Below are 16,892 nucleotides of genomic sequence, written 5' to 3'. Positions count from 1 at the left end.
CACCCACTTTTCCCCCCTTTCCTTACCTCCCTCTATTTTCCTCCCCTCCCGCCAGCCTACACATCCCGGACCCCCCCCACCTTACCCCCCACCTCGTCCTCTCACCATACACACCCCTTTACGAGTCCCACACCCCCCTACTTGTCTCAATACCTGTCCCGATAGTTTTTGCTCTATCGCCGAAATCACCCCCTACGCCGCCCCCCTCTTAGCTGTTCTCGCTCGATAGGCACCTGTTCCCGAGCGCCAGGTCGGCGCGGCGCGGAGGCCCACTCGGATGTGTTGCGGGAGCAGGTATATCTTGACGCCGTCTCTATCCGAGATCGGGCTCAAGGCCCCCATTGCGGATAGTGGTGGGGCGGACAGGCTGATGTTCGGCACGGATCACCCCTTTTTCCCGCCCCTAGGGACGGACGAGCAGGGTACGTGGGAGAGCGTTACATGGAATGCCGAGGCTGTCAGCAAGGCACATCAGAATCATTCTTCACACGGCTGACGGGATTATGGGAGGGAAACGAGCACAACCATCACAATGAGCACATGATCACCACGAGCACATGATCACAATGAGCACATGATCAAATGAACAACATATACGCCTCACCATGGCATCTCGCTGTAGACCCCCCACTCGTTGTATATGTTCGCCCGCCCCTGCGCGGGCTCCTGCTCGTCAAGCTGTGCGTGGCGCGAAGCCTCTCCGCAACCCGGTTATATACGTGTCAAATGCCCAGAAACGCCCACAAAAATGCATACTAAATGATTGTCCCGCCGCGAATTCTTGTCTCCTTCCGTCTCGTGCCCCTCCTTCGGACCACGTCCCCCATATGGGCCCTCTCACACCTCGGCCGCCGCCTTGTCGGCCGCCGCCTTGTCGTCGGCGCGCTTCTGCGAGTCGAGCACGGCCTGCAGCTCGGGCGGCGCCTTGAAGCCCTGGTGGTCCTGGTGGCGCTTGTAAAAGGAATTGTCGGGCTTGGGCCGCAGCTCGGCGGGCAGCTGGTCGAGGACGCAGCGCAGGATGGCATCGACCGACTTCTTCTTGGAGGCGTCGCGGTGCCAGACGGAGATGAGGTGGGCGTTGAAGCGGACCGAGAGGCCGACGCCGCAGAGCTGGTCGCCGTCGTCGAGCACGTCCTGCAGCTCCTCGCCAATGGCCAGCAGCTGGACGCGCGTCCAGACGTCGGGGCCGATGGCCTTGGGCACGCGGAAGGTCCACGAGCCGCCGCTGATGTTGCGGCGGTCCTCCCACACGGGCTTGAACCCCTGCTTGAAGAGGTAGATGGACTCGCGCGTGCGGATCTGGTCGACGGGCGTGTTGTTGTTGTACTTCCAAAAGTCCTGCACCGACTCGATCTGCGTGCCGAGCTGCTCGAGCTGCGACTTGTACTCGTCGCCGTCGGCCGTCTGCTGGTCCTTGGACTGTCTGGCGGCGTGTCAGCTCTGCTGCTGCTCCTGCTGCTGGGACGGGACTTCTTCCGGGAAAGAGGACAGGGGAGCGCACTTGTCAAAGTACACATGCCAGTAGTGCTGCGTAGGGAGGGGCCGCATGGCCTTGAGGAAGTTGCGCTTGGCATCGTCGCGCTGCTCGGCGGGGGAGCCGACGTTGGGCGAGTTGGGATCGGAGCTCTGGGAGAGGCCGGAGAGGTCCCGCGTGAAGAGGGTTGGTCGCATCGCCATGATGGAGGCGGGTGGGCTGGGTGCGTGCTGTGTTTGTTGGGTACTTGTTCTTCCCTACAGAGAGAGAGAGAGGGAGAGAAAGGAAGAAGATGGAGGCTCGTTTCGATGCAGACCCGTCGTCGAGGGGCAACCGACAAAGAGGGTGAGGGGCAGGAATGCACGTCAGTTGGTGCAGAGGACACCGTTGAGAAGGTGGGGGCAGCGATGAGGCACTGGTCGCTGGTGCATGCAGGTCAGGCAAGTACCGTGGGACTTCAGGCAGTGCCGGGGGACTTCAGGCAGTACCGGGGGGAGACGGGAGAAGACAAAGAGCCAAGGAGGAGGAGGAGGAGGAGGAGGAGGAGGACGAAGCCAGGTACCTCCTTAAACAGGTTAAGCAGGGTGAGTGAGGCTGGGCGATGACCGTGGGAAGAATGCGGCGGTGAGGAGACAAGGGAAAAGGGGGAGCGAAACAAGAAAGACACGCAAGCCAAGTCATGCCAGAGATGAACGTGTGTGTACCTTGCGCAACCTTGGAAAGCAAGCCTGCGACGACGTTGCTGTACATGGTACTAAGGTATGTACATCACCAGAAATCAGGGCAGTTCAGGGACGACTGCGCTTCACGCTGGTGCTGGTGCTGGTGCTGGTGCTGCCGAGTGTAACATTTCCAGGGGAGCTTCAGTGGTTGGACGGGCCCCGGAAGACATGCCACCAAGATGGGGGAGCTGGCAGCTGGTCAGGACTGCCGAGTGCCTTGCTCCCGTTGCGCTTCAAGGTGTGCCTCTCCCCTGACCCCGGACCCATGGCTGACTGGATACCTCTCAGCGCCTGGGCTGGCGAATAGCGTCCAGTGACAGGTCGAGCAGCAGGCGGCCAGCCTGGGCACCAGGGCACCAGCACCAGGGCACCTGGCACTGGCCCTCGGACCCCTGCTTGCCCTGGCAGGGCCATCGGGGACATGTGTTTGAGAGGACGCCGTTCCTCGTTCCTCGCCGGCACGCAGCGAGACAACAGACGGTCCCGTTTCAGGCCATGCCAGGGGGCTCAGACCGGGCCCCGAGTCCCTGTGTGCAACGGCGCCTGTCCCTCGTCGTCCCATCTCCCCCCCTTTTCATCCCATGGCCTCGACCACCACCAGATCGCCCTGGGCTTCTCGCTCTCCGGATCAGGGGCCGCTCGGCTACATTGTACATTGTACATTGTATCCTCATACACCTACGTGGTACCCTACCGTCCTTAGATTTCTCTTCCTTCCACGCGTGCCGCTTCCCGAGTGTCAGTCTCGCCTCACCTCCTCAAGCGTTGCAGGTCCATCACGCAGAATGCAACGCACACGACTCGCAAATCTCGTAAAGGGGAATCATTGGTTTCTTCTACCCGGGCCTGGCGCCCCGTCGACATTCTTGAAACGCCCTGCATGACGCAGCACCCGAGAACCGCCTGTCCTTGCTCACCTTACCCAGAGACAGAAATAGAGACAGAGAGGAAATACCCAACGCCGAGAAACACCACGCTGCTGTCGTTTGTCGTCACAAATGAAAACCCTCCAGACTGATTCCACCAGACTGATTCCACCAGACTGATTCCACCGGAGATTCCCCCAGACGGCTCCCGCCGTCCCTGGCTGCCTCACACATTGAGCCTGGCCCCCAGCGGCGTCCTCGCGCCCCCCTGCTCCATCCACCGGCCCATGTCGTCTCCAATCTTCCTCCGGAACATGCCCAGGTCCTGGAGCAGGCTCTTCATGTAATCCTGCGTCTCGTCTTCCTCACCGCCCGCCTCCGAGTCATACGCCGTGCTGTCCGAATCGCCGTCGTAGGACACCAAGCTGTCCTCGTTTTCCTTGTCGTCGTCGTCGCCTGCTTCTTCCCCGATGCTCTTCTGCTGCTCCTCCACCGCCTTCAGGGGCACCGCCGGGATCGGGTTCTTGAGGCTCTCCAGCGCCAGCTTGAGGTGCAGCCGGAGCGCTTCGTTCTCCGTCTGCAGGCTGCGGATCTTGCCCTCCGCCACGAGGCTCTTCTCCTCCATCATGCGCTGCATCGCCACGACGCTCTTCTGGTAGTCCTCGAGGCGCGCCTCCTGGTCCTGTGTCGTGTCCTTCTCGCGCCGTCGCGACTCCGACACCGAGAGCTGCAACACCCTGATCTCCTCCGCCATCTCCGCAATCTGTGCGTCTCGCTCCGCCGCCGACACGTGGTCCTGGTTGACGACGGCCCGTGTGCGGATCCGCTTGGCCTGGTCCGCGTAGCGCAGCGTCGAGAGCGTCTCCTCGTAGTCCGACGGCGCAATGCACGCAATCATGGCCGTCTTGCTGTTGCCGCCGAGCGAATCCTTGAGCAGCCACGTGAGGATCGAGTCACGGTACGGCACCACGTCTTTTCGTTTGCGACCCTTTTGCTTCGCGTCGGCCAGCGCGCCTATGACGCGCCCCAGCGTCGTCAGCGACTTGTTGATGTTGCTGCCCTCCCGGAGCCGTGCGCCCGTTGCTTCCGTTGCCTTGGCGCGCTCACTGCCGGCGAGATCCACCAGTCGGATGCGCGAGCTTCGCTCCGTCGTCTCGTCCGTCTCCATGTCGTGATGAATCTGCTTCAGCATAATGGTGAAGACTGCGTGACTTCGACTGCTCGTGTCGTTCATCTTGGTGCTGGCCGTCGTTCGCGAATCGTCTCCGTTCTTCATGTACCGCAGAATCTCGTTGATGCTGCGCACCGGCACCTCGGTGAGATCCTTGACGTAGGGGCCTTCGGTCGGCGACTCGCGGATCTTGAGGTAGTAGGGCGGCTTGTTGGGCACGACGGGCACCAGCAGGTCGCGCACGTGCTCGTTGTAGACCTCAAAGTACGACACCCTGACGTTGTAGGAAATATTGGGCGTCTCGTTCTGCGCCGCCTCGATGCGCTCAAAGAGATCCTCGCACGTCCGTGGGATCAGGCCCGGCTGGTCCGGCGTGCCCATCATGGTGTAGCTCTTGCCGGACCCCGTCTGGCCGTAGGCGAAGATGCATGTGTGGTAGCCCTCAAAGTTGTGGTCGAGGAACTCCTCGCCGAGGGTGTTGTAAATTTCTTCCTGCGGCGCATAGTGCTTGTCCGTTGCGTCGTGGCTCCAGAACGAGTTGTCAAACGTGAAACTCTTCTCCTCGATCACCTTGCGCGACTTGGCGCGCGAGTTGGCCGGGTCGTTGTCGTTGGGCACGAGCAGCGTCGTCTCCTGGGTCATGGGGTTCATCTCGATGAGGCATTCGGCGCCGCGGTTGATTTCTGCGGAGCGTGGCATTCTGCCGTCAGTCATCTATCTTGGCCTCGACGCAGCTGGAAAAACAAACTCACCTCGGGGCAGGAACGCCCGCACGCGGACGACCACCCGTACGTTGCCTCCTCCGTCCATTCTGGCGTGTAGCGGGATAGTTCCATCGCGAGAGCGCAGCGACGGGGTCGAGGCAGATGAGCGGATGGTCCGCAGTTCGGGAGTAGCGGCGGGGGCGGCGGCGGCGGGCATCAGGCGGTTGTCCAAAGCCATTCCAAGCAGTGTCTCATTGAGTTGCTCGATGAGTTTGCTGAAGCGTTGACGTTGAACAGCCCACATCACATTCCATGAAGCCCCCCTCCCCGGTCGATGTTTACTTGGTTGCCCAATCGAGGCAGCTACGGTGGGGCAGCGGTTGCCGGATCGACCGCGAGGTGTCGATGGGCAGGGATGGCCAGTGTGGCGTGGCCAAGTGTGGCGTGGCAGTGGCAGTGACAAGACAGACTGATTCAAGTTGTCCTTCGCAATTCTGATGATTCGGAAGAGAGGACCAGAGTTCTCCTGTAGGTGTGATGAGTAGTTGTGCTCGGTGTAATGGTACGAGATTGTTTTCTGTGTTTGGTGCCTTTCTGTTTGTTTTGATGCCGTCACTGCCGCTGTAGTACCAGCGCCAAAGTACGTTCCCCCGCGCACTAGAGAGCAACGAGTGTGGAGGACTCAACTGGGTGGTGTCACGGCACAACCTTGGCGGTGCAAACCCTCAATCCATCCTGCTCTTAAATTCACTCCATGTACCTATCCTACATGTCTATCATAATGTCGTCCATCCCATCCTAACAAAACTAAATCTAGACTTGCAAACGAAACGCCTTGTTTCCATCTACGTCCGCTTTAATCCCTTGCCCAACAACTCCGATCCAACCTCGACCACGAGCTTCTCCTTGGGAAACAGCTTCTTCTTTCCAAGCACAGTGGCTTCAGCATCCATGGTGCGCAGCAAGTCGGCCAGCTCTCCGTCAATCGCCGTGCAATAGACCAAGTGACCAAGCGCGAGCAACATTCCTTGGAGAGCCTCTGGCGATGCCTCTTCCTGCCCGATGGCTTCGAGGACAGAAGCGGCAAGCTCAACTTGTTCAGCCTCCGGCAAGCCGTCGCCTGATTTCGTCTTCTTCGCGTTGCTGCTCGCCAGGGCCACATTATACATGAGAGAAGATGCGGCGACTCTCACGTTGTTATGGTTGTCGTCGAGAAAGCTCGATGAGATGAGTTGCACGACGGGCTCTCTGATGAGCTCATTTTGAAGAATCTGATCCGCATAAAGCTGTGTAGAGAAAAGGTTGCAGGCTGCTTGTAAAGTCATGAGTCGGAGGGCATAAGGGGCGTCTGTACTGGTATTGACCAGCCCGATGATGCTGTTGAGCGTCTGATGGTCGTGCTCTTCTGCGAAATGGCCGCTTACTCGAGGGTCGATCAGGGCGCACCTCAGGAGGTCTGTCACGGCGAAAAAGGTCTCTTTCGATAGTGTTTGAGTCGAGCGTCGGAGAAAGTCGACGAATAGACGCATATCAGGCAGGACCGCCTGTGAAGGGCCGTTCTGGTCACGACTCTCGATGAAACGCCTGATGGCTTGCACAGCCGGGTCACTAGCCGCATCGCCCATTTTGGCCAGCAGCTTCTGTAGTGGTGGTACTTTGGTGTAAAGCACTGGTTTGGCACCAGGACTCACAAAGCTGGGCAGATTCAACAACTCGTGGGGATGGCGGGGCCAAGCCATCTGCACCAAAAGCTGGACCTTTTCCCGTAAGGCGTGGGGTGTCGCTCCAGTCCATTGGTATTGTTTCTCACCGTGTACAAAGGTCGCAAATGTAGGCGCCGCACGCACGTTGAAGGTGGTGGCAACGTCTGTTGCCCGGTTGATGTCGATTTTGATGAGCACAGCCTTGTCGGCCACGTCGACGGCCAGTTGCTCATACTCGGGGTAGAGCATCTTGCAGGGTCCACATGTGCTCATGGTGAAGAAGACGACTGCACAGGACGTCTTTGCAGTCTCCAAGGCGGCACTGAGCTCCTGCATAGTGCCAGCCGTCACGACCTTGCTTTTCGGTGGTTGTGACGGAGTAGACTGGGGCTGGGCTGCGGCGTTGTTCTGAATCCCAAGTATACCTCCGTTCTGACGCATGGAATTGACTGTCTGGTTCAGCTGAGGGAGGAGCATCCTTCCCATGGGGGAATCCATGACAGCCTGGGGCATGTTGATGATATGATCTGGGATTCCTTTGCCAACCAAGAACTTGGCGAATGAATCCGAAAAGTTGTTGCAGTTGTGCTTCCACAGATCGTAAGCCTGTTAATCCCAGCACCTGTCAGCAAGCGTCGAAGGATGTAAGCCGAACCGACGTTGAGCATCCATTATATGGGGGTGAGTGAACGTCGAAACAGCCTCACTCACCTCGAGAGTAAAAATGGGTCTCAGTGAGTCCAAGAACTCTTCTATCACATCCATTGGAAGCTCTGTCGTTCCGAGCGGTATCCTCTGCATCGGTCTGCCGAGATGCGAAGTCCCTGGCCTGATTGCGACTATTCCGCCATCGTAAACGTATTCGAGCCCATTCAAGTGGATAGAAGTGTGATAAATCGCGTCGAGTTGAAACCCAAGGAACCCTTGGGACATTTGCCGCGCGAGGCCCTGTGAAAGATCGTACGTGAAGAGTGCGACCTCCATGACGGGCGTGTAGCAGGTGAAGGCGAGCCGCGTTGCTGGCCAAGTTTGAATGCAACGAGAATTGTACGGCAATAAGGCGGACGGAGTGCGCTGTTGAGTCGTTGCGCTACAAGTGCGCTTGTGGTAATTCTACGTGGGTAATATGAAAAGAAATCAAACTGATCTTTTGTCGGAAAAGGCCGGTGAGTCTTGATGTTAAGAAGACTCGGGGAGGCTGTGAGTAAGGTAGTTCTGACGAGGAAATCCAAAACTCGAGTGTCGCCGCTGCTGACATGGAGGCAACTGCAAGGACGACGACTATCGTCGAGAAGCTTCGGTGACGAATGACCTGTGGCCTGTGACCTCCACTGCTTGGGACAATGAGCGCCACACCAACTGCTTCGTACATGTGGCAGTGCACCATCTGCCCGTCCGTTCCTGTCGCGCGGAGGAAAGGGGCCTCCTTTTGGTAGACGGCGTTCGGCGCCGGGATGCCCCGCTTATCAGGCTGTATTGGGGTTAGACTCGTTGGCCGCGGCAGGCTGGCTCGAGCAATCAGCTCCCTGAAGTTAGTGAATTTTTGAGTACCTCCTGGTTCGAGCCAAACCCATTCTGCTGTACAGTAAAGTTGTTCCCCTCGCCGAACCCCATTCGCCTCCTTGCATTGGAACCCATTCGACTGCACTCGATTCAACTTGCATCTTGTCCTTTGGCCGACCCGTACGACCTGACGCTCTTTCGACATCTCTCCCTTCTCCCGCCACCCTCTCCGACCTAGTCCCTCCTTCTACTTCACCTCGAATCACGAATGCGCCGGGCCGTGTCTACGTAGACTCGCCCGCACAACCTTCGTCCCTTCAACCGCGACCAATGCGAAGATCATCCGTCTCGCTCCCGCACACCAAGAACGCGCGAGATCCTTTCGAAAAGCCCGGTCGCTTTGCCCCTGCCCGAAAGCCTGGTCTTCTGGGTGCGCTGAAAGCCGTCATCATGTCGCAGACGCAAAAGGCGAGATGGATCAAGACGGCCGCCGTCGTCTTCTTCATCGTTCTGGGCTTCATCTGGTTGTCCCCCAAGGGCGTCGACATGTACAACAACCGAGGTGAGAAGATGAAGCGGTCGAGATGGCACGACAAACCTAACAGTCTTGAACAGTCTCCCCTACCAAGTCCAATGACGGCCAGGTCCCCTCAGACAACTCCTATGGCACCGATCGATGCACCAAGTCTAGCTCCAAGTCGAAGCCCATCGTGCAATACGTTCTCATGATCGACGCTGGAAGCACTGGCTCGCGTATCCACGTGTACAAGTTCAACAACTGCGGCGCTGCCCCCGAGCTTGAGAAGGAGGAATTCAAGATGACCGAGAAGTCGGTTGGCGGTCTCAGCAAGTATAAGGACGACCCAGAGGCAGCGGCCAAGACCCTCGATGCCCTTATGGACGTTGCCATGAAGGAAGTCCCTGACAAGCTCAAGGGCTGCAGCCCGGTCGCCGTCAAGGCCACCGCTGGTCTGCGCATGGTTGGTGCTGAGGCAGCTGACAAGATCCTCAAGACTGTTCGCTCGCACCTCGAGACCAAGTACCCCTTCCCTGTCGTCTCGGAAGAGCAGAACGGCGTTGCCATCATGGATGGCTCCGATGAGGGCGTCTACGCTTGGATCACGACCAACTACCTCCTCGGCAAGATTGGCGGCCCTGACAAGAACCCCACTGCCGCCGTCTTCGACCTTGGCGGTGGCTCTACTCAGATTGTCTTCGAGCCGACGTTTAAGGGTCCGGCTGGCGGCATGCCCGAGAAGCTGTCGGAAGGTGACCACAAGTACAATCTCGACTTTGGTGGTCAGAAATTTGAGCTGTACCAGCACTCTCATCTCGGCTACGGTCTCATGGCGGCTCGTGACGCTCTCCACACCGTCTTCCTCGATGAGCTGCTGGCGTCCAAGAAGAACGACAAATCTGTTCTCGAAGGACCTGTCGTCCACCCTTGCATCGCTCCTGGATTCTCCAAGGAGACCGAGGTCAAGCTGCCAGAGAACCATCAGCTCGGTCAGAGCATCAGCCTGAACTTCACCGGACCCACCAACGCCGCCCCTGCGCAATGCCGCGCCCTGGCCGAACGCATTTTGAAGAAGGAGGCCGACTGCAAGCTTGCCCCTTGCTCTTTCAACGGCATCCATCAGCCCTCTCTGGCCAAGACCTTTGGCCGCGAGGATGTCTACATCTTCTCCTTCTTCTACGACCGCACCAAGCCACTCGGCATGCCCGACTCCTTCACCCTTCGCGAAATGCACGACCTGACCAACACTGTCTGTGGCGGTGAGCAGTCGTGGGACCTCTTCTCCACGATCCCCGGAGCTCTGGACGAGCTTCGCGATCGCCCCGATCACTGTCTCGACCTCAACTTCATGATGGCTCTTCTCCACACCGGCTACGAGATGCCCATCGAACGCGAGGTCAAGATTGCGAAGAAGATCAAGGGCAACGAACTCGGCTGGTGCCTGGGAGCCAGGTAAGACCCTGTACCACTCACACGAAACGACATGATTTGCTAACCCTTGGCTAGTCTCCCCCTTCTCGCCCCCGGTTCCGGCTGGGAGTGCAAGATCAAGCAGGTGCAGTAGACGGGATCCGCCCCTCTAGCTATGCGTGCTGGCTTTTTGTAAATTATAGACGTTGTAATTCATGACCCACACAACACGAGGACCTGATGACAAAAAGAAGAGCGAGGTCACCGCCACAGAACAGACGGGGACTCGGCACAACGTGGTGTCTTTGGGTCTCGAGATTGGCAAATCTCACGGTACCCGTGGCGCCCCCTTATTACCATGGCGGGCGAACCATGGCGGGTGAGGCCCGCACTCGGGAGGACATCATATCGATGCCTTTTATAGCAGTGTTACCATCGCATATAATAAATTGACCAAACCGGCGTTTGTGATTCAAAGCGGCGTCGCGACCATGTCCAGGACCTCTTCCATGACCTCTTCCGGCCCGATGTCCTCGAGCAAGGCCTCCACGGCCTCGAGCTCGCTGCCCCACTGCATGCTCCTCTCCTGTTCCGGCTCCACGATCTGGATCCTGTGCAGATAGACCTTTCTCAACGCCAGTGCGACGAGGCCTGGCGTCGCGTAATCCAGCTTATGCAGCGGCGCCAGCGCCTTGATCAGCTGCTCAAAGTGCTTCGTCGCCGTAGGACTGACGCCACCCCCGACGGCGCGGTGCATTCGCAAGAAGGATATCAAGTTCATCTGGTAGCGGAGGACATCTACGTCAATCTGCACGCCCTGACTGAGTCGTGCCAGGGCAGCGATATCCTACGACTGGTCGTCAGCATGATCCCGTCCGTCCGCAACACCCCGCGGGGATTCATCACCACGTACCACATCGCTCAGCAACGGGTCGTCCTCGACACGGAGGTCCCCGTTAACACTCTTCTTCACGACGCTCTCCATGCTTCCCGTCTCGGAGCCGCCGTCGTCCCCCGCGGTGGCCTCGAACCCTTCGTCGAGGTTGGCGAAGCCGAGGTCGGGGTCGTGCCAGTGCGCGAGGTACAGAAAGTCGTTGAGGTGCGGCGTGACGCGCGCGTGCCCGCCGGTCTGCGCGCCGAGCGCCGCGATGAAGAGGAACTGCTTAGGCGCCGCCTGGACGGCGGTGCGGGTGAAGATGCGGCGGGTCCGCAGGAGCTCGAGGGCCTGGATCTGGACGGCCTTGGGCGCTTGGTCGAGGTTGCGGGCGAGGATGACGTTGGCCATGGCCGGGGGCGGGTGGCTGGGGCTCGTCGCCGAGAGAGAGGTCAGAGGGGTGAGGGCGCCGGGGCGGGCGACAAAGTACGAGGGCTCGGCCGAGGTGCGGGTTTGGAAGGGCGAGGGGGTGCGTGACTGGGGTTTCGAGGTGAGGATGGCGGCGGCGAAGTCGTCGAGGGTGGTGTGGGCGTGGCAGTCGACAACGACGCACTTGAGGCCGAAGGTCTTGGTGAATATCTGGTCGTAATTAGATGAGACCTTGGGGAAAAGAGAGAAGAAAGGACTTCTGCATACTAGTTGAAGCTCTTCTATCAACTCATCGAGTGCTTCTGAGGGAGTACTGATAAGACAATGCTCCCTGCTCATGAGGCACAGTAGCCCGGCGAGTTCGAGGTCGCTGAGGCCATGGACCTTGCCGAGCAGGATATCATCTGCCATGTCTAGCCACAGTGGACATCATCCGGGCCACTGATGACAGCGTCAAATGCGTGAAGCTGTCTCGCCGATCATCAAGTCGTTGAGTGGATGCAAGCCAGGAGCATGCGACTGAAGCTCACCAGCCTCTTTCTCTCCCATCGTCTCGTCTTCCGGCGCCCCACTACAGGCGCCCAAGACATGCCCCGGCAGCGCGGTGCATGTGGCGCAGTCGTCATCGCATCCAAGTGACCTCACGCAAGAGCCGCTAGTCCCCTCTCGGCCGCTTGCATCCAAGAGCTCAACGCATTGATTGGCTCGTTTCATGCTTGCCAGTGGAACCCAAGCAGACAAAGGTGGAGGTACTCAGGTACCTTGGGGGAGCTAGCCGCTATCAGTTGTGCAACAGGTACTGTATGGCCGGACCTGGCGACCGACCGACCTCCTCCACCTCGACCGCTCCAACAACAGACGAGACGACGATAACCCGTTTCTGCTGCCTGCACCGAAACGACAGGTGCCTTGCCCGACTGAATCGACACGAGTACGAAGATTACGTACTTGCCACGATTCCCCAGACCGATCCCACCGGCAGCACGACTCATTGCCTCTTCGCCGATTCCCCTCTTCAACCAGCTCGAGAGATCAACAGCCCAACATGTCGACGAGGAAGAAGGTCCTCCTCAAGGTTAGAACCATGTGCAACTAACTCCATGTCTGTTCCTCGACTGACTTTCTTTCACCAGGTCATCATCCTTGGCGACAGCGGTGTCGGCAAGACGAGTCTGATGAACCAATATGTGCGTCCTATTCGATCTCGACGCCCACCACCACGCGAGGAGAGTAGCCTGCTGACCCAGGGTGCTGGCAACAGGTCAACAAGAAGTTCAGCGCGAGCTACAAGGCGACCATCGGCGCCGACTTTTTGACGAGGGAGGTCCTCGTCGATGACCGACAGGTGACGATGCAGGTACGAGGAGACGCCAGCCGCCGAAACGACGTGGGCTGCGAACGACCGCTAACGTGACCGTGCAGCTTTGGGACACTGCCGGCCAGGAGCGCTTCCAGTCCCTGGGCGTGGCCTTCTACCGCGGTGCCGACTGCTGCGTGCTCGTGTACGACGTCAACAACTCCAAGAGCTTCGACGCCCTTGACAGCTGGAGGGACGAGTTCCTGATCCAGGCCTCGCCGCGGGATCCCGACAACTTCCCCTTTGTGAGTAGGCCCTCGGGCCCAGAGCTGTCACCGCCGTACTGACTGTGTTTCTAGGTCGTTCTTGGCAACAAGATTGATGTCGAGGAGAGCAAGCGCGTGGTGAGTTTCAGATGCTTTGTTGGAAGCTCTGAACGCAAGCTAACTTTTTGGGGCAGATCTCGACCAAGCGCGCCATGACGTTCTGCCAGTCCAAGGGTGGAATCCCTTACTTCGAGACCAGTGCGAAGGAGGCCGTCAATGTCGAGCAGGCTTTCGAGGGTAAGTCCACGCCTGGCAGTCACTTGCTTCTTGTGTGTACTGACGAGACATCCCCCAAAGTGATCGCACGCAATGCGCTGGCTCAGGAGGAGTCGGAGGAGTTCAGCGGCGACTTCCAGGACCCCATCAACATCCACATTGGGGACGATCGCGACGGCTGTGCCTGTTAATGAGGCCGAGTTGGAGAGAGAGCATGTCTGCAAAGCGACATGGCTCGCAAGACAAGGTGCGGCACGGCATGGCACACGACAGAGAGGCAGGGCACGGCATGCCCACGATAGTCGACTTCACATGGCTCGAGGAGTACACATTCTAGCACAGACAGTCTCGGGTTGCCGGCATATTATTACTATACCTTAGGCTTGATGTAGCATATTCTGGCACTGGGTTTTCTGGGTGTTTTGCGGGGTTTTCGAATATCACACTGATTCTTTGCGTCTGATGATGGTCACTGTAGGTGGTAACCTCGTTGGTACTTGAGCGTCAGACGGTGGAAGCGAGCCGATTGCAGCTTCTGACCTCTTGTGTGATCCAGGCGCGGACATTGCTCCCACCAAAGACGTGGCGAAACCCTTGCAGGCTTCCGCATTCTGTCGCTCATTAGATTTCACGGTCAGGGAGATGAGGTGCACGTGAACAAGAGACCTTTCCAGTGACAGTCTGAGGCCCACAGACCCGCCCGCGTCGTCACGTCATGCAGCCATGGAAGGCCGCCGTGCACGATTGCAGTGACAGGACCGACCTGCCCCAAGGAGCGCGCCGGAAGCTGCTGTTTCAGTGGCTGTTTGGACGCCCTGGCCCACTCGCCTGCCGCCCTAATCCTGAGCCCCCCCACTGGCCTGACCCTCGCCGGGTGACACAAGGCTGCGACCCTGAGAGGACGGGCAGAACGAGGGGGGGCGGCTCACCAGGGCTCCCCACCATTGGCCGAGCCCTGGAACATTTGGCGAAGACGCCATATCTCTCTTCCCGGCGAACCCAGACAAACGTGTGCGTGATCGGAGGGGTACCCGAGCCTCGATGCCCTTCCTCCATTCCTCGACAACGACCTTCCCGACCCCAGTGCCCACGAGGCCTCTTGGATTCCCCAGTTGACAGACAGTCCGACAGCAGCTGAGCCCACGCGCGCCTCGTGCTCAGCACCTGCCGCATTCGCGAGTCCTCATTCCCACTCCAACGTGCGGGCGGTCGACTGTTGCTGTTCGCCAGACAATACGCTCGATCTGCCAACTTGGCTGTGACAGCATTTTGACGTTCGGTCAAGGCTTAAGAAATTGGCCATCGTTCTTTTTTTTGTGAAGGCCTTTTTCTTGACCCGGAGGTTGACGCTAGATCGAGAAAACATCAACCACGATAAGCCTTTGCGACAATGACTCGAGACGAAGCAATAATGGGGGCTAGCGATAGACATTCGCACAGAGAGTTGCTGGCCGACAGGACAACCACCGACGCAGGGCCTATGAGCTGGCGGACAAGACTTGGACTCGACGGTGTCGGGAGGCGCACGTTGGGAATTGCCTGTCTTCTCCTAACGGTCGCCTTGTGGACCATGTCCAACTTTCTCGCCTCTGTAAGCCCTTCGCCCTCCCCAGTCGCATGGCTCACTACAATGACTGACAAGTGCGCAGTACATCTTCTCCGACTCGACGTACGACAAGCCCTTTTTCGTCGTATACCTCAACACATCCGTCTTTGCCGTCAACCTGGTCCCGATGCTGGTCCGCTTCCTCCGTCGACACGGGCTGTCCGGTCTCCGCCACGAAGTGTCCAAAGCCTGGCATGAACGAGAATACGGCAGAACAGCCCTCCTGTCTCCGACCGCCGAAGACGCCGAGCGTCTCCTCGTCGATGATGAGGCCAGCGCCGGGGGATACACCAGCGGAGCCATCCCGAAGCAACCGCCCTCGACCGAGCGCCTGAATCCGCGCGAGACGGCCTTTCTCAGTTTCGAGTTCTGCATGCTCTGGTTCATAGCAAACTATTTCGCCTCGGCGTGCCTGCAGTACACGAGCGTAGCGAGCGTTACGATCCTCACGTCGACGAGCAGCGTCTGGACGCTGCTCTTCTGCGCCGCGCTGCGCCTCGAGACCTTTTCCATGCGCAAGCTCTTCGGCGTGCTGGCGTCGCTCGCGGGCGTTGTGCTCATCTCGACCATGGACCTGTCCGGGTCGAGCGATGAGAGCAGGGGGTCGTTCCCGCACAAGACGACGGGCCAGATTGCGCTGGGAGACGGCATGGCGTTTCTGAGCGCCATCATCTACGGAGTCTACGTCACCATTATGAAGTGGAGGGTGGGCAACGAGGAGAGGGTGGACATGCAGCTGTTCTTTGGTCTCGTGGGTCTCTTCAACCTCATCATGCTGTGGCCGGTCTTCTTCATCCTGCACTGGACAGGCATTGAGACAGTGAGTTTTCCCCCTTGCGCTCCCTGGCATGTTACTATGTACTAAAGCTATGCGCCAGTTCGAGATGCCGCCGACAGCTGAAGTCTGGGTCATCATCCTGGTGAATGCCTTCTCTTCCTTTATCAGCGACATATCATGGGCGTACGCAATGCTCCTGACGACGCCGGTGCTGGTCACAGTCGGTTTATCACTGACAATTCCCCTGTCGTTGGTCGGAGAAATGATTCAGTATTCGCAACACTCTGGCTGGGTGTACTGGGTCGGAGCGGCGGTTGTATTTATTTCTTTCGTGTTTGTCAACCACGAGAGCAAGGAAGAAGAGTCCACGACGGAAGAAGACCAAGTTACGGCTTTTTAGAGGTTTGCGTGAGTGGGGAGGCGTTGGGTCATGTTTTTTTTTGGGCGTTTGAGAAAGGCATAGGTTTGCCGTTAGTTGCGATCGTGATACCTTGGCATACACCGGGAGCGTGCATATAGAAGCGCATCTTGATCTGTTTTGTGGGAACCGTGCTTGTGTGATCTTCTGCCACATCGCTACACCGAATAATTCTCCATTGTGAATCAGCCTGCGAGAAAGTCGAGCCATGGCACCCGATACGAGGACACGATAATGACGAGCAGTTGGCTCGGGCCAGTGATTCCGGGCACCACCCAAGTCTATTGGAAGCATCAGGCTCAAGCTCGTGTGGCTGCTACAGGATCAGGATGAGGTCCATGCGGTGTACGGCTCGTGTTTGGTTTCTTCCCATGTATCTTAGGCGTGGGATTTACCAAGTCATAGTTCTTCCTCTTGTGCTTGGGCATCTGAGGGTAAAATGTCAGGTTTCTGGGAATCGATCATCTCAGTCGCAGCCGTGCTGGTGACGACATGACTTGTGTAGAAGTCTGTCCGAAATAAAGCAGAGACAAGCGGCTGAGACGACAGTGAAAAGATGCAAGTCAGGAGTTGGAGATGTCCATGACTCGGACCCGAGATGGATCATCGACGACCGAGTTGTTGGAACAGGAACAGACTTTCAGAGCAGGCAGGGTTGGGGTAGGCGGGATCGACAGGGCCGTGATTGCCGTCACGTTGGTTATTAGACCGCTGTGGAGACGGCTCCGGGGCGCCACTTCCTCCACCCACAACCTGTGCTTGTAGCGGGTAACGCCATGAAAGTTGTCGATACACAGCAGAGATACCGATCTCGATGACCCATGTGTACACCCCACCTGAGCCCACGACCGAGGTGCGCGGGGCACCTACCTCACGCG

At 58.4% G+C, this 16,892-nt stretch overlaps 7 protein-coding genes across 7 annotated transcripts; 3 read left to right on the top strand and 4 right to left on the bottom strand.

The window, feature by feature from the left end:
• Window positions 1–837: 837 nt before the first annotated feature.
• On the bottom strand, window positions 838–1,677 carry VDAG_01442 (eukaryotic translation initiation factor 4E-4; the record flags this gene model as incomplete). Its single annotated transcript, XM_009650328.1, has 2 exons — window positions 838–1,423; window positions 1,502–1,677. 2 exons carry the CDS (start codon window positions 1,675–1,677, stop codon window positions 838–840), a joined length of 762 nt encoding a protein of 253 aa, XP_009648623.1.
• A 1,611-nt stretch (window positions 1,678–3,288) lies between these two features.
• VDAG_01441 (kinesin-II 95 kDa subunit) lies at window positions 3,289–5,175 on the bottom strand (the record flags this gene model as incomplete). The annotated part of the gene is made up of 2 exons (XM_009650327.1): window positions 3,289–4,916; window positions 4,986–5,175. 2 exons carry the CDS (start codon window positions 5,173–5,175, stop codon window positions 3,289–3,291), a joined length of 1,818 nt encoding a protein of 605 aa, XP_009648622.1.
• A 479-nt stretch (window positions 5,176–5,654) lies between these two features.
• On the bottom strand, window positions 5,655–7,624 carry VDAG_01440 (uncharacterized protein; the record flags this gene model as incomplete). Its single annotated transcript, XM_009650326.1, has 3 exons — window positions 5,655–7,246; window positions 7,352–7,469; window positions 7,605–7,624. The coding sequence occupies 3 exons, from the start codon at window positions 7,622–7,624 to the stop codon at window positions 5,783–5,785; spliced, it is 1,602 nt and encodes a 533-aa protein (XP_009648621.1). The 3' UTR covers window positions 5,655–5,782.
• An 849-nt stretch (window positions 7,625–8,473) lies between these two features.
• VDAG_01439 (guanosine-diphosphatase) lies at window positions 8,474–10,224 on the top strand (the record flags this gene model as incomplete). The annotated part of the gene is made up of 3 exons (XM_009650325.1): window positions 8,474–8,705; window positions 8,759–10,112; window positions 10,167–10,224. The coding sequence occupies 3 exons, from the start codon at window positions 8,474–8,476 to the stop codon at window positions 10,222–10,224; spliced, it is 1,644 nt and encodes a 547-aa protein (XP_009648620.1).
• Window positions 10,225–10,542: 318 nt separating this feature from the next.
• VDAG_01438 (uncharacterized protein) lies at window positions 10,543–11,784 on the bottom strand (the record flags this gene model as incomplete). Its single annotated transcript, XM_009650324.1, has 2 exons — window positions 10,543–10,917; window positions 10,984–11,784. The coding sequence occupies 2 exons, from the start codon at window positions 11,782–11,784 to the stop codon at window positions 10,543–10,545; spliced, it is 1,176 nt and encodes a 391-aa protein (XP_009648619.1).
• A 430-nt stretch (window positions 11,785–12,214) lies between these two features.
• Window positions 12,215–13,672, top strand: VDAG_01437 (GTP-binding protein YPTC5). Its single transcript, XM_009650323.1, has 7 exons — window positions 12,215–12,448; window positions 12,507–12,560; window positions 12,635–12,730; window positions 12,796–12,975; window positions 13,030–13,074; window positions 13,131–13,233; window positions 13,294–13,672. The coding sequence occupies exons 1-7, from the start codon at window positions 12,419–12,421 to the stop codon at window positions 13,401–13,403; spliced, it is 618 nt and encodes a 205-aa protein (XP_009648618.1). The 5' UTR covers window positions 12,215–12,418; the 3' UTR covers window positions 13,404–13,672.
• A 1,110-nt stretch (window positions 13,673–14,782) lies between these two features.
• On the top strand, window positions 14,783–15,996 carry VDAG_01436 (thiamine-repressible mitochondrial transporter THI74; the record flags this gene model as incomplete). Its single annotated transcript, XM_009650322.1, has 3 exons — window positions 14,783–14,803; window positions 14,862–15,638; window positions 15,697–15,996. The coding sequence occupies 3 exons, from the start codon at window positions 14,783–14,785 to the stop codon at window positions 15,994–15,996; spliced, it is 1,098 nt and encodes a 365-aa protein (XP_009648617.1).
• Window positions 15,997–16,892: the final 896 nt, after the last annotated feature.

Source organism: Verticillium dahliae, genomic scaffold, assembly GCF_000150675.1.
Source record: "Verticillium dahliae VdLs.17 supercont1.2 genomic scaffold, whole genome shotgun sequence".
NCBI lineage: Eukaryota > Fungi > Ascomycota > Sordariomycetes > Glomerellales > Plectosphaerellaceae > Verticillium > Verticillium dahliae.
Note: the sequence above shows the minus strand (reverse complement) of the source record. Positions and strands in the feature narration are given on the sequence as shown.

Excerpts from the sequence above, each read along its gene's own strand:
- VDAG_01437 (XM_009650323.1), top strand. The coding sequence starts at position 12,419 with ATGTCGACGAGGAAGAAGGTCCTCCTCAAG. Across the intron at positions 12,449-12,506 it reads GGAAGAAGGTCCTCCTCAAG|GTCATCATCCTTGGCGACAG; the intron begins GTTAGAACCATG and ends TTCTTTCACCAG. Across the intron at positions 12,976-13,029 it reads ATCCCGACAACTTCCCCTTT|GTCGTTCTTGGCAACAAGAT; the intron begins GTGAGTAGGCCC and ends CTGTGTTTCTAG.